This window comes from Oncorhynchus tshawytscha, linkage group LG19, assembly GCF_018296145.1.
Source record: "Oncorhynchus tshawytscha isolate Ot180627B linkage group LG19, Otsh_v2.0, whole genome shotgun sequence".
Classification (NCBI taxonomy): Eukaryota; Metazoa; Chordata; class Actinopteri; order Salmoniformes; family Salmonidae; genus Oncorhynchus; species Oncorhynchus tshawytscha.
In genome coordinates, this window is record NC_056447.1 from 59,346,113 (window position 1) to 59,361,580 (window position 15,468).

Genomic DNA, 15,468 nt, shown 5'->3' on the forward strand with positions numbered 1-15,468 from the left:
AACAATGCAGATAAAAAAAATATGAATAAGAATAAGAAATAAAAGTAATTTAAGAGCAGCAGTAAAATAGCAATAGCGAGACTATATACAGGGGGTGCCGGTACAGAGTCAATATGCTTGGGCACCGGTTTGTTGAGGTAATATGTACATGTAGGTAGAGTTATTAAAGTGACTATGCATAGACGATAACAACAGAGTGTAATAGCGGTGTAAAAGAGGGGGGGGCAATCCCTGATGTCCTTACACAAGCTCTCTGGTCTTGGCCATTGTGGAGAGGTTGGAGTCTGTCTGATTGAGTGTGTGGACAGGTGTCTTTTATACAGGTAACCAGTTCAAACAGGCGCAGTTAATACAGGTAATGAGTGGAGAACAGGAGGGCTTCTTAAAGAAAAACTAACAGGTCTATGAGAGCCGGAATTCTCATCATACAATGTGATTTTCTGGATTTTTGTTTTATATTCCGTCTCTCACAGTTGAAGTGTACCTATGATTAAAAAAATGACAGACCTCAACATGCTTTGTAAGGAGGAAAACCTGCAAAATCGGCAGTGTATCAAATACTTGTTCTCCCCACTGTATATACTGTACACAATACCATCTACTGCACCTTGCCTATGCCGTTCTGAACCATCACTCATTCATATATCTTTATTTACATATTCTTCATCCATTTACACCTGTGTGTATAAGGTTGTTGTTGTGAAATTGTTAGGTTAGATTACTTGTTGGTTATTACTGCATTGTCGAAACTAGAAGCACAATAATTTCTCTACACTCGCATTAACATCTGCTAACCATGTGTATGTGACAAATAAAATTTCATTTGATTTGGAATAGTTCCATGTGGTCATGGCTCTATGTAGTACTGTGCACCTCCCATAGTCTGTTCTGGACTTGGGGACTGTGAGGATACCTCTGGTGGCATGTCTTGTGGGGTATGCATGGGTGTCCGAGCTGTGTGCTAGTATTTTAAACAGACAGCTCGGTACCTTCAGCTTGTCAACACCTCTTACAAAAACAAGTAATGAGGAAGTCAATCTCTCCTCCACTTTGAGCCATGAGAGATTGACATGCACATCATTAATGTTAGCTCTCCATGTACTTTTCAGGGCCAGCCATGCTGCCCTGTTCTGAGCCAACTGCAATTTTCCTGAGTCCTTTTTTGTGGCACCTGACCACACGACTGAACAGCAGTCCAGGTGTGACAAATCTAGAGCCTGTAGGACCTGCCTTGTTAATAGTGCTGTTAAGAATGCAGAGCTGCTCTCTGTTATGGACAGACTTCTCCCCATTTCTCCCCTACTGTTGTATCGATATGTTTGACCGTGACAGTTTACAATCCAGGCAGTTTAGTCTCCTCAACTTGCTCAATTTCCACATTATTCATTACAAGATATAGTTGAGGTTTAGGGTTTAGTGAATGATTTATTCCAAATACAATGTTTTTAGCTTTGGAAATATGTAGGACTAACTTATGCCTTACTACCCATTCTGAAACTAACTGCAGCTCTTTGTTGAGTGTTGCAGTCATTTCAGTCGCTGTAGTAGCTGACATGTATAGTGTTGAGTCATCCTCATACCTAGACACACTGGCCTTACTCAAAGTCAGTAGAATGTTGTTTGTAAACATTTTAAAAAGAAAGGGGCCAAAACCGCTACCATGGGAATTCCTGCTTCTACCTGGATTATGTTTCTCTCAGCCAATCATCATCGACCTGGCCCGGGTATCCTGGAAGGACATTGACCTCATCCCGTCAGTTGAGGATGCCTGGTCATTCTTTCAAAGTAACTTCCTCACCATTTTAGATAAGCATGCTCCGTTCAAAAAATGCAGAACTAAGAACAGATATAGCCCTTGGTTCACTCCAGACCTGACTGCCCTCGACCAGCACAAAAACATCCTGTGGCGGACTGCAATAGCATCGAATAGTCCCCGCGATATGCAACTGTTCAGGGAAGTCAGGAACCAATACACGCAGTCAGTCAGGAAAGCTAAGGCCAGCTTCTTCAGGCAGAAATTTGCATCCTGTAGCTCCAACTCCAAAAAGTTCTGGGACACTGTGAAGTCCATGGAGAACAAGAGCACCTCCTCCCAGCTGCCCACTGCTCTGAGGCTAGGTAACACGGTCACCACCGATAAATCCATGATTATCGAAAACTTCAACAAGCATTTCTCAACGGCTGGCCATGCCTTCCGCCTGGCTTCTCCAACCTCGGCCAACAGCTCCGCCCCCCCCCCGCAGCTACTCGCCCAAGCCTCTCCAGGTTCTCCTTTACCCAAATCCAGATAGCAGATGTTCTGAAAGAGCTGCAAAACCTGGACCCGTACAAATCAGCTGGGCTTGACAATCTGGACCCTCTATTTCTGAAACTATCCGCCGCCATTGTCGCAACCCCTATTACCAGCCTGTTCAACCTCTCTTTCATATCGTCTGAGATCCCCAAGGATTGGAAAGCTGCCGCAGTCATCCCCCTCTTCAAAGGGGGAGACACCCTGGACCCAAACTGTTACAGACCTATATCCATCCTGCCCTGCCTATCTAAGGTCTTCGAAAGCCAAGTCAACAAACAGGTCACTGACCATCTCGAATCCCACCGTACCTTCTCCGCTGTGCAATCTGGTTTCTGAGCCGATCACGGGTGCACCTCAGCCACGCTCAAGGTACTAAACGATATCATAACCGCCATCGATAAAAGACAGTACTGTGCAGCCGCCTTCATCGATCTTGCCAAGGCTTTCGACTCTGTCAATCACCATATTCTTATCGGCAGACTCGGTAGCCTTGGTTTTTCTGATGACTGCCGTGCCTGGTTCACCAACTACTTTGCAGACAGAGTTCAGTGTGTCAAATCGGAGGGCATGCTGTCCGGTCCTCTGGCAGTCTCTATGGGGGTGCCACAGGGTTCAATTCTCGGGCCGACTCTTTTCTCTGTATATATCAATGATGTTGCTCTTGCTGCGGGCGATTCCCTGATCCACCTCTACGCAGACGACACCATTCTATATACTTCCGGCCCGTCCTTGGACACTGTGCTATCTAACCTCCAAACGAGCTTCAATGCCATACAACACTCCTTCCGTGGCCTCCAACTGCTCTTAAACGCTAGTAAAACCAAATGCATGCTTTTCAACCGTTCGCTGCCTGCACCCGCACGCCTGACTAGCATCACCACCCTGGAATGTTCCGACCTTGAATATGTGGACATCTGTAAGTACCTAGGTGTCTGGCTAGACTGTACACTCTCCTTCCAGACTCATATCAAACATCTCCAATCAAAAATCAAATCTAGAGTCGGCTTTCTATTCCGCAACAAAGCCTCCTTCACTCACGCCGCCAAACTTACCCTAGTAAAACTGACTATCCTACCGATCCTCGACTTCGGCGATGTCATCTACAAAATAGCTTCCAACACTCTACTCAGCAAACTGGATGCAGTTTATCACAGTGCCATCCGTTTTGTCACTAAAGCACCTTATACCACCCACCACTGCGACCTGTATGCTCTAGTCGGCTGGCCCTCGCTACATATTCGTCGCCAGACCCACTGGCTTCAGGTCATCTACAAGTCCATGCTAGGTGAAGCTCCGCCTTATCTCAGTTCACTGGTCACGATGGCAACACCCACCCGTAGCACGCGCTCCAGCAGGTGTATCTCACTGACCATCCCTAAAGCCAACACCTCATTTGGCCGCCTTTCGTTCCAGTTCTCTGCTGCCTGTGACTGGAACGAATTGCAAAAATCGCTGAAGTTGGAGACTTTTATCTCCCTCACCAACTTCAAACATCTGCTATCAGAGCAGCTAACCGATCGCTGCAGCTGTACATAGGCTATCGGTAAATAGCCCACCCAATTTTACCTACCTCATCCCCATACTGTTTATATTTATTTACTTTTCTGATCTTTTGCACACCAATATCTCTACCTGTACATGACCATCTGATCATTTATCACTCCAGTGTTAATCTGCAAAATTGTAATTATTCGCCTACCTCCTCATGCCTTTTGCACACAATGTATATAGACTCTCTTTTTTTCTACTGTGTTATTGACTTGTTAATTGTTTACTCCATGTGTAACTCTGTGTTGTCTGTTCACACTGCTTTGCTTTATCTTGGCCAGGTCGCAGTTGTAAATGAGAACTTGTTCTCAACTAGCCTACCTGGTTAAATAAAGGTGAAATAAAAAATAAAATAAAAGTAATTTGTGTAAAGTGCCATGCCGTGCTTGTCGAGCGTCCTTCCCTGTAAGCATGTTGAAAGTCTGTTGTCAATTTGTTTACACCCTCGACAACTACTGTGATGATTATTATTTGACCATGCTGGTCATTTATGAACATTTGAACATCTTGGCCATGTTCTGTTATAATCTCCAACCGGCACAGCCAGAAGAAGACTGGCCACCCCTTCTAGGGAATTTTTTCCTAGCTACCGTGCTTCGACACCTGCATTGCTTGCTGTTTGGGTTTTAGGCTGGGTTTCTGTACAGCACTGATCAAATCAAATGTATTTATATAGCCTTTCTTACATCAGCTGCTATATCAAAGTGCTGTACTAAAACCCAGCCTAAAACCCCAAACATATTCCACATACACGCACAAATCTGAATTACACCTGTGCTGGAATAATACATTATGGCATTTCAAACATGATAGTACAAAAAAACACATTTCATATTTCCACAAACTTCAGTGTTTCCTTTCAAATTGTATCAAAAATAGGTCCTGAGCTACAGGCAGTTAGATTTGGGTCCTGAGCTACAGGCAGTTAGATTTGGGTATGTCATTTTAGGTGAAAATTGAAAAATAGAGGCGGATCCTTTTAATGGGTTTGTGCTTATTAGTAATTGGAATTAGCAATTGTATAAATGTGTCAAGTGCAGCGTCTGGTTGCTCCTCATTACACACCACAGACCAGCAAATATTATTTACATCAACATATTCATCAATAAAAAACGTATTGTATGACCTCTCATACACCATATTAGGCCCAGACATTGGAACTTTGGTTTTCCTAGATAAATAAATTAAATCAAAGTTTATTTGTCACGTGCGCTGAATACAACAGGTGTAGACCTTACAGGGAAATGCTTAAAATGGCTATTATATTGTGATCAGTACATCCTATGGATTTGGATACTGCTTGAAAGCAAATTCTGCAGCAGTAGTAAAGATATGATTAATACATGTTGATGATTTAATTCCTGGGCTGTTTGTAACTACCTGGTAGGTTGACCAACAACCTGATCCAGGTTACAGGCACTGGTTACAGTTTGAAGCTTTTCCTGATTGGGCAGCTTGATGATGTCCAGTCAATATTTAAATCACCCAGAAAATATACTTCTGTTGATATCACATACATTATCAAGCATTTCACACATGTTATCCAGATACTGACTGTTGTCACTTGGTGATCTATAGCAGCTTCCCACCAGAATGGGCTTTAGGTGAGGCAGATGAACCTGTAGCCATATTACTTCAACATTATTTAGCATGAGATCCTCTCTAAGCTTTACAGGAATGTGGTTCTTTATATTTCCACGCCTAGTCATGGCGACGTATATTTTCTCATTGTACATTTTTGGGGCTTTAGTACTTCTCTTAGCAGAACTTTTAGAGTGTCACGACTCCCGCCGAAGTTGGCTCCCCCGCCTGTTCGGGCGGTGTTCAGCGGTCGTCGTCACCAGACTACTAGCCGCCACCGATCCCTTTTTCTTTTCGGTTAGTTTTGTCTCATTTGTTACACCTGTTCCTATTTTGTGTGTGCGTGATTTTCTTCCCTATTCAGTTTATGGAACCCGCCCCTTTGTTGTGCGGGATTATTTTGATGTTCACGTTGTATCGTTGGTGTTGTTAGTCCTCTGGACCTTGTTACCCGTTATTTGGGTTGGTCAGTGTTTGCGCCCTGCGTGTTGGGCATTTCATTTCGGTGCCGTATTAAAGTGCACTTTTCCCCTGGACCTCTCTGCGCCTGATTCCTCGCTACACATCTAGCCAGCCGTGACATAGAGAGCATTGGTTAAGATTTTGATTGTCATTGAACCATTTGTTATCTTTCTTACTCTTGTGTGGGTTGGGTACAGGAACTTAGCGAGCTGGTTGATTGTAGCGCTAGTCGTTTCGCTGGCAACGTACTTTATAGTTATTTTGATCACGGCGGTTATTGGTTTCATGTTTTCGGGGAGGATACCATGCGTGTGCGTTATCTCTTACCGCTCCCTGATGCTGCACCCTCTAACTGGAGTGAGTGCGCCTGCTCCTGATACCCGAGATGTCAGGGTTCTTAGCGCGGCTCACTTTTGATGCCTCAAAAGCTGTGCTCGCAAGCTCTGACTTCTGAGATTGGCAAACAAACGTGGGATGTAGGTCCCAAGTAGTAAATTAAGTTGTTTTAGTGAGTAGGTCAAAGTAAGCTGAACAAAGTCTATGATAGTATAATGGTGGGTGTTTAATCCGAGCTTGTTTGACATTTTTAGTCAGCAAAATGCCGTGTTTGCGAGTCGCAGAAACACTGAATTCTATTTTCAAAGCCGTGGCAAGTTTCGCGTAGTCGTTTTGCACATGTAGCTGTTGTAGACTAATTAACCTCGTCACGTGTCTATTTGACGTTCGCTTCAACAGGTAAAGCCTGTCAGAACCCGTAGTGTTTGAATAGCCATCCTCTATGTCTGCTAAGAATGTCTCAGTGTTGTTTGGCTGACCTGGAACGGGGTCAAAGGTGAGGAAGTTTAACGATTTTGTCAATGTGTTCGAAGCTAAGAATGTGGAGAAGGTTGGCTTCATCCTGTTGGGAATTATGGGCAGTTTAGGCAAGAGGAGAAGCCAAGCTTTGGCTTTGTTGGCAAGGAGGCACCATATTACACTGTGTAAAATGGCCAAGAGGAAAAGACTGAGGGACCCCTGAGAGAGGTAAAGTCTGAAACCTTCTGCCGTGTTCCCGCCTTTCTGTACCGAGCTCCGGTTGTGAGCTTGGTTTTTTGGTTGGGTGACTGTTCTGGAGTTCCTCCAGGTGGTATCAGCTCCTACTGCTGCTAGCGTGGGGGTGAGACTGGTAGGGAGCAGCACAGGGTTAAAGATCAGCTCCTACTGCTGCTAGCGCGGGGGTGAGACTGGTAGGGAGCACCACAGGGTTAAAGATCAGCTCCTACTGCTGCTAGCGTGGGGGTGAGACTGGTAGGGAGCACCACAGGGTTAAAGATCAGCTCCTAATGCTGCTAGCGCGGGGGTGAGACTGGTAGGGAGCACCACAGGGTTAAAAATCAGCTCCTACTGCTGCTGGCGTGGGGACGAGGGGGAGACTGGTAGGGAGCACCACAGGGTTAAAGATCATTCACAGTTGAGGGTTCCAGATCAAAGCTGATGGTGAAAATTACATGGTTTGGGCTTTTCATGCAATAATTGTTTAACAGTCATATATTTATTGATGACTAAGTATAAAAAACATACATGCTATAGTGCTAGCCATTAAAAAGTATTTTCCAATAGAGCTGACATATACAACATCTACCGTGAATGGAGTCTCCGCGAATATGGGAACATTGCCTTTAAAGGCTTCTGACAAAGGGGCGATCAGATTGAATCCCGGTCAAGGTATGATGATTACCATATATCACTCCTTTATGGTCACCTCAAGAAAGTACCATGAACGGTAACGCTTTTCTTAGAAGATGAGAGAGTCGACAGTTGTCAGAAGTCAAACCATCCAGTCAACAAGCCACAGAAAATGTGTTTATTAAAAGTTAAGCCAAATGCCCCAAATTCACATCAAATACTGAAAAATGTTTATTTAAGAGACAATAACACGGAGTTTAAATAAAGGAACATTTGTATTAATCAGAAAATCACTGTATAAAGATGTGAATGGTGGATGGCTTGATAAAGCGGATAAGACAGGGGTTCTCAAACCTCTCCTCTGGGACCCCCAGCAGTCCCAAACCTCTCCTCAGGACAACTAGCTGTTCCAAACCTCTCGTCAGGACAACTAGCTGTTCCAAACCTCTACTCGGGACAACTAGCTGTTCCAAACCTCTCCTCGGGACAACTAGCTGTTCCAAACCTCTCCTCTGAGACCCCCAGCTGTTCCAAACCTCTCCTCTAGGAACCCCAGCTTTTCCAAACCTCTCCTCTGGACCCCCAGCTGTTCCAAACCTTTCCTCTGGACCCCCAGCTGTTCCAAACCTCTTCTCAAGACAATTAGCTGTTCCAAACCTCTCCTCTGAGGCCCCCAGCTGTTCCAAACCTCTCCTCTGAGACCCCCAGCTGTTCCAAATCTCTCCTCAGGACCCCCAGCTGTCCCAAACCTCTCCTCCTCTGAGACCCCCAGCTGTTCCAAACCTCTCCTCTGGGAACCCCAGTTGTTCCAAACCTCTTCTCAGGACAACTAGCTGTTCCAAACCTCTCCTCAGGACACCCAGCTGTTCCAAACCTCCTCCTCAGGACCCACAGCTGTTCCAAACCTCTCCTCAGGACCCACAGCTGTTCCAAACCTCTCCTCAGGACCCACAGCTGTTCCAAACCTCTCCTCAGGACCCACAGCTGTTCCAAACCTCTCCTCAGGACCCACAGCTGTTCCAAACCTCTCCTCAGGACCCCAGCTGACCCAGGACCCCCAGCTGTTCCAAACCTCTCCTCAGGACCCACAGCTGTTCCAAACCTCTCCTCAGGACCCACAGCTGTTCCAAACCTCTCCTCTGGGAACCCCAGCTGTTCCAAAATTCTCCTCAGGACCCCCAGCTGTTCCAAACATCTTCTCAGGACAACTAGTTGTTCCAAACCTCTCCTCAGGACCCCAGCTGTTCCAAACCTCTCCTCTGGGACGACCCCCAGACCCTGGGACCCCCAGCTGTTCCAAACCTCTCCTCAGGACCCCCAGCTGTTCCAAACCTCTCCTCAGGACCCCCAGCTGTTCCAAACCTCTCCTCGGGGACCCCAGGACCCACAGCTGTTCCAAACCTCTCCTCTGGGAACCCCAGCTGTTCCAAAATTCTCCTCAGGACCCCCAGCTGTTCCAAACATCTTCTCAGGACAACTAGTTGTTCCAAACCTCTCCTCTGAGACCCCCAGCTGTTCCAAACCTCTCCTCTGAGACCCCCAGCTTTTCCAAACCTCTCCTCTCTGGGACCCCCAGCTGTTCCAAACCTCTCCTCAGGACAACTAGCTGTTCCAAACCTCTCCTCTGAGACCCCCAGCTGTTCCAAACCTCTCCTCTGGGAACCCCAGCGACCCCCAGCTGTTCCAAACTCTCCTCAGGACAACTAGTTGTTCCAAACCTCTCCTCCCCCAGCTGTTCCAAAGCTCTCCTCTCAGGGGACCCCCAGCTGTTCCAAACCTCTCCTCTGGGACCCCCAGCTGTTCCAAACCTCTCCTCGGGGACCCCCAGCTGTTCCAAACCTCTCCTCAGGACCCACAGCTGTTCCAAACCTCTCCTCTGGGAACCCCAGCTGTTCCAAAATTCTCCTCAGGACCCCCAGCTGTTCCAAACATCTTCTCAGGACAACTAGTTGTTCCAAACCTCTCCTCTGAGACCCCCAGCTTTTCCAAACCTCTCCTCTGGGAACCCCAGCTGTTCCAAACCTCTCCTCAGGACAACTAGCTGTTCCAAACCTCTCCTCAGGACCCCCAGCTGTTCCAAACCTATCCTCTGAGACCCCCAGCTGTTCCAAACCTCTCCTCGGGGACCCCCAGCTGTTCCAAACCTCTCCTCGGGGACCCCCAGCTGTTCCAAACCTCTCCTCGGGGACCCCCAGCTGTTCCAAACCTCTCCTCGGGGACCCCCAGCTGTTCCAAACCTCTCCTCTTGGACTCCCAGACATTCAACGTATTTTACCTATACCACAGCTAGCACACCTGATTCAACTTGTCAACTAATAATCAGGCCCTTATAGGTGAATCAGGTGAGCTACTTCAGGGCTATATCAACATTGTGAATTGTCTGAGGGTCCACAGAGGAGAGGGGTAAGAGACTGGTAGCAGTAGAGATGTCTGAGGGTCCCCTGAGGAGAGGGGTAAGAGACTGGTAGCAGTAGAGATGTCTGAGGCTATGGTAGAGATAGTAGAGATGGGTACATGTCTTTATGAGAACTAGAGAACAATCAGGTGTGATGCCTTCATCATTAATTATAGCAACAACAGAACATAGAAATGTCCGGAGAAATTCATCAAGAGCAGGTGGGAGTTCCAAACGGCACCCTATTCACTAGATAGTGCACTACTGGCCCGGGTCAAAAGTAGTGCACTATCAAGGGACTAGGTTGCCATTTTGGACAAGACTTAGAAATGACCCAACAATTCACTAACAACAGGAGAAACAGATTGTTTTATACGTGTGATGAGTAAATAGTGCAGCGCTGTCCTCTCTCTCTGTCTGTGCTCTCTCTCTGTCTGTCCTCTCTCTCTGTCTGTCCTCTCTCTCTGTCTGTGCTCTCTCTCTGTCTGTGCTCTCTCTCTGTCTGTGCTCTCTCTCTGTCTGTGCTCTCTCTGTCTGTGCTCTCTCTCTGTCTGTGCTCTCTCTCTGTCTGTGCTCTCTCTCTGTCTGTGCTCTCTCTCTGTCTGTGCTCTCTCTCTGTCTGTGCTCTCTCTCTGTCTGTGCTCTCTCTCTGTCTGTGCTCTCTCTCTGTCTGTGCTCTCTCTTTGTCGTCTGGTCTTGTATAATGTACACCAGGCAGGTTTCAACCAGGCATGTTCCAGGTCCTGACCTCTCAGGGCTGTAGATGGTCCTCATCCGTTCATTAAGGAGACCTGAGTATGGAGGTCTGAGGCACAAGGGAAATGTTTCTGTGGATCTGCTTGTATTCCTCCAGGGCTGGTCTGGGTTTGAGTGGGGAGGAACAGTTTATAAAGGTTCCCATTTCACCTTCTGTTTCTCTGTCGTTTTAAGAAAACATAAAAAGCATCATCGTTCCATCAGAGGCTGTAGTAATAATATTACTACGACATATAAACGTCAACAAAAAAACTAAACGACATCCTCAAACCAAACAGAGGAAAAACAAGGAAGGCTAATGAAGAGGAAACACAGGAGGCTGAAGAGAATGTGGGTGTATCTAAGAGAGGACAACCAAACTGAAGAGATCCAGGGTCATAGTGAGAACGAAGCCAGTCTGTTCCTGGTTCAGCTGACATCTCTACAGACAGACATCCAGGGAGAGTCTGTAGCCGCAGTGAGGCACTGTGCTGTGGTCAGGGTGTGTGTGGGCAGTGTTTTTTGCATGTTCAGGATCTCTGCCATAAAATCAGAATATAGACCTTTCCAAGGAGCCCTTTCAGATTCTTATGTGGAAGGTACTGCAAAACAGAGACAGAACCGACAGAGAACATGTTAAGGAACAACACACTGACCTACTATCATGACCTCAATAACACACTGACCTACTATCATGACCTCAATAACACACTGACCTACTATAATGACCTCAATAACACACTGACCTACTATCATGACCTCAATAACACATATTAGATTATTCTAGATTATTCTGTAGGCTAACAAAACTTAAATTAGATGATGCTGGATACAGACATTACTCTACTGTAGGCTAATAAAACACACGTTAGATGATGCTGGATACAACAGACACTAACGTACTGTAGGCTAACAATACACATTAGATTATTCTGGATACAGACAGACAGTTCTGTAGGCTAATATACCACACATTAGATGATGCTGGATACAATACCCCATAATGACAAGATTAAAAAAAGGTTTTTAATCAATAAAAACTGAAATATCACAATTACAGTATTCAGGCCCTATACTCTTTGTTGAAGCACCTTTGGCAGCGATTACAGCCTCAAGTCTTCTCCGGTATGACGCTACAAGCTTGGCACACCTGTATCTGGGGAGTTTCTACCATTCTTCTCTGCAGATATCCCGAGTGGTGCAGTGGTCTAAGACACTGCATCTCAGTGCTAGAGGTGTCATTACAGACCCTGGTTTGATTCCAGGCTGTATCACAACCGGCCGTGAGTGGGAGACCCATAGGGCTGCGCACAATGCCCAGCGTCGTCCGGGTTAGGGTTTGGCCGGGGTAAGCCGTCATTTTAAATAAGAATGTGTTCTAAACTGACTTGCCTTGTTAAATTAAGGTTAAATAAAAATAAATTAATTAAAAGGTAATCTCAAGCTCTGTCAGGTCGGATGGGGAGCGTCGCTGCACAGCTATTTTCTGGTCTCTCCAGAGATGTTCGATTGGGTTCAAGTCCGGGTTCTGGCTGGGCCACTCAAGGACATTCAGAGACTTGTCCCGAAGCCACTCCTGCATTGTCCTGGCCGTGTGTTTAGGATTGTTGTCCTGTTGGAAGGAGAACCATCGGCCCAGTCTGAGGTCATGGAGCAGGTTTACAACAAGGATCTCTCTGTACTTTGCTCCGTTCATCTTTCCATCGATCCTGACTAGTCTCCAAGTCTTTGCAGCTGAAAAACATCCCTACAGCATGATACTGCCACCACCATGCATCACCATTGGGATGGTGCCAGGTCTCCTCCAGACGTGACGCTTGGCATTCAAGCCAAAGACTTCAATCTTGGTTTCATCAGACCAGAGCATCTTGTTTCTCATGGTCTGAGAGTCTTTAGGTGCCTTTTGGCAAACTACAAGCAGGCTGTCATGTGCCTTTTTACTGAGGAGTGGCTTCCGTCTGGCCACTCTACCATAAAGACCTGATTGGTGGAGTGCTACAGAGATGGTTGTCCTTCTGGAAGGTTCTCCCTTCTCCACAGATGAACTCTGGACCACCAAGGCATTTCTCCCCTGATTGCTCAATCTTGTTGGGCGGCCACCTCTTATATAGACAGGTGTGTACCTGTCTATATCATGTCCAATCTACTGAATTTACCAAAGGTGGACTCCAATCAGTTTTAGAAACATCTCAAGGATGATCAATGGAAACAGGTTGCTTTGTCATTATGGGGTACGGTGTGTAGATTGATGAGGATTTTTTATTTATTTAATCCATTTTAGAATAAGGCTGTAATGTAACAAAATGTGGAAAACGTCAAGTGGTCTGAATACTTTCCGAATGCAGGTCATGTACAGTGTTACACTGACTAAAATAATACTGTTACCTTAAAAAGTCAGGAGCCCTGGTGATCATGTTTTCAAAGTCAGCGAAGGACAGTTTGCTATCTCCGTCTAGGTCAGCCTCTTCGATGGCCTTCTCACAGACCAGGGTGACCTCTTCAGGGCTCAACTCCTCCCTCGTCAGCTTGTTCAAAGTCTTCTCCAGATCCTCCTTACACAGGAAGTTATCCACATTGAAATCTACACACACACACACACACACACACACACACACACACACACACACACACACACACACACACACACACACACACACACACACACACACACACACACACACACACACACACACACACACACACACGATGTTATCCAAGTTCAAAACTAACACAGAAAGTTACATAGGTGATGAATCCCAAACCAGCTCCTCACCCCTACCAACTCGCTCGGAAGGCCCTCTGTTGTAGCGTGTCACTGATGAAACTCAGAGGGTGACTTCAAGAGTGGTGAGGGGATCAAATAAACCCATCAATTTTGGGACAGACTGGACACTTGAATGATGCAATTCATGTTCCACATTTTAGTAATAGAAAGAGCATGAAACTCAAATAAGAAAATCCCCCCTGTAGTTTTACAAGATGTGAACCTCATTTAACAGTTAAACATTTAATTTGGAGTTATTTCATATGTTACACGTGTCAAGACTCAAAGTCAGACAAACAGATTGTGTGAAATTGCACTAACTAAAATATAATGCAGTGCATTATGGGATACCACTATCTGGTGTACGTACGTAATATTATTTTTGTGCTGGCAACTCACTTGGTCGAAGTGACTATCAAAGGGTCTAATTAGCCCCTACACCCTCCATCATTTTTACTCCCTCAGCTTTGGGACACTTAATGTCAACAGGTAGGGTTAACATGAAACTATAGTTTTTTTTCTACAAAATGCAGAAATGTGCCGTTTTCACATATGTATACACTGGATTTGTGCTGAAATATTGAAACTGAAGTTGACAAGTGGTAGAATTACCCTTTTAACAGAGATTCATGTTGGATTAAATGTGATTATCATATACAGTGCCTTCAGCAAGTATTCACACCCCTTGACTTTTTCCACATTTTGTTGTGTTACAAGTGAAATTAAATGGATTTAATTGTAATGTTTGGTCGACGATCTACACAATACTCCATCATGTGAACGTGGAAGAAAAATTATAACTTTTTTTTTTTAATATGAAAAATGAAACACTAATATAGCTTGATTAGATTTGTATTCACCCCCCTAAGACAATACATATTGGGAACACATTTGGCAGCGATAACAGCTGTGAGTATTTTGGGATAAGCCTCTACGAGCTTTGCACACCTGGATTGTACAGTATTTATTCATTTGTATTTATTTATTTAACTTTTATTTATCTAGGCAAGTTGCCCATTTATTCTTTAAAAAATTCTTCAAACTCTGTCAAATTGTTTGTTAATCATCGCTTGAAAGACATTTTCAAGTCTTGCCATAGATTTTCAAGCCAAGTTAAGTCAAAACTGTAACTACGCCACATAGGTACATTCAATATTGTCCTGTGGAAAGGTGAATTTGTCTCCTAGTGTCTCTTGTAAAGAAAATTGAACTAAGTTTTCCTCTTTTGCCTGTGCTTAGCTCTTTCTTTATATCATAAAAACTCCATAGTCCTTGCCAATGACAACCATACCCATAACATGATGCAGCCACTACTATGCTTAAAGAAATATGAAAAGTGGTACACAATGATGTGTTTCCGTCACGCTCTGACCATAGAGAGCCCTTTGTTCTCTATGGTGTAGTAGGTCAGGGCGTGACTAGGGGGTGTTCTAGCTCAATATTTCTATGTTGGTGTTTTGTTCCAATTAGAAGCAGCTGGTAATCGTTGCCTCTAATTGGGGATTATATTTAGGTAGCCATTTTTCCCACCTGTGTTTGTGGGATATTGTTTTGTGTTTGTGCACCACTACTTTCACGTTTTGTTATTGGTTTATTGTTTTCGTTTAAAGTTTCACCGTAATAAAGATGTGGAACTTCAATCACGCTGCACCTTGGTCCGTCTTTAATCACGAGCGTGACAGTTTCCCCAAACATAATGCCTTGTATTTATGACAAAAAGTTCATTTCTTTGCCACATGTTTTTTGCAGATTCCAAGAACACAGGATGAGATGTTACTATCCTTTGTGCAAGCACTTCCAAGAGTTAATGAACAGTGAGCGTGGTGAAATTTGGGGAGCGCATCGTCAGTAGTGTACCTTTGGTTCCTAGGGTGTTTCGGCCTTTCACACTATACACCCTCCCCAAAGGCGGCCAGCGACAGGGTGATCAATCCTACGCTTGCGTCCCATTCCCAATTAGTCATAGGAGTTGCCTTGTTGTTGATAGCCAACATCCCATGGGACTATGCATGGCATGTGAGTCAA

The 15,468-nt window shown here is 45.2% G+C and overlaps 1 protein-coding gene and 1 long non-coding RNA gene across 2 annotated transcripts in view; both read right to left on the reverse strand.

Annotated features, from left to right (window-relative positions):
* Positions 1–7,713: 7,713 nt before the first annotated feature.
* On the reverse strand, positions 7,714–10,457 carry LOC121840118. The gene is made up of 3 exons (XR_006079422.1): positions 9,389–10,457; positions 8,622–8,801; positions 7,714–8,574 (listed from the first exon to the last, which is right to left on the reverse strand). It is a non-coding gene; the product is annotated as an uncharacterized LOC121840118 (long non-coding RNA).
* An 89-nt stretch (positions 10,458–10,546) lies between these two features.
* The window catches only part of cib2 (calcium and integrin binding family member 2), a 46,535-nt gene continuing 41,613 nt past the window's right edge, over positions 10,547–15,468 (reverse strand). Inside the window, exons 5-6 of the mRNA XM_024380195.2 lie at positions 13,065–13,260; positions 10,547–11,281 (exon numbers count right to left, since the gene is read on the reverse strand). Coding sequence (XP_024235963.1) covers positions 11,260–11,281; positions 13,065–13,260 — 218 coding nt within the window. The 3' untranslated portion in view covers positions 10,547–11,259. The remainder of the gene's footprint in view (positions 11,282–13,064; positions 13,261–15,468) is intronic.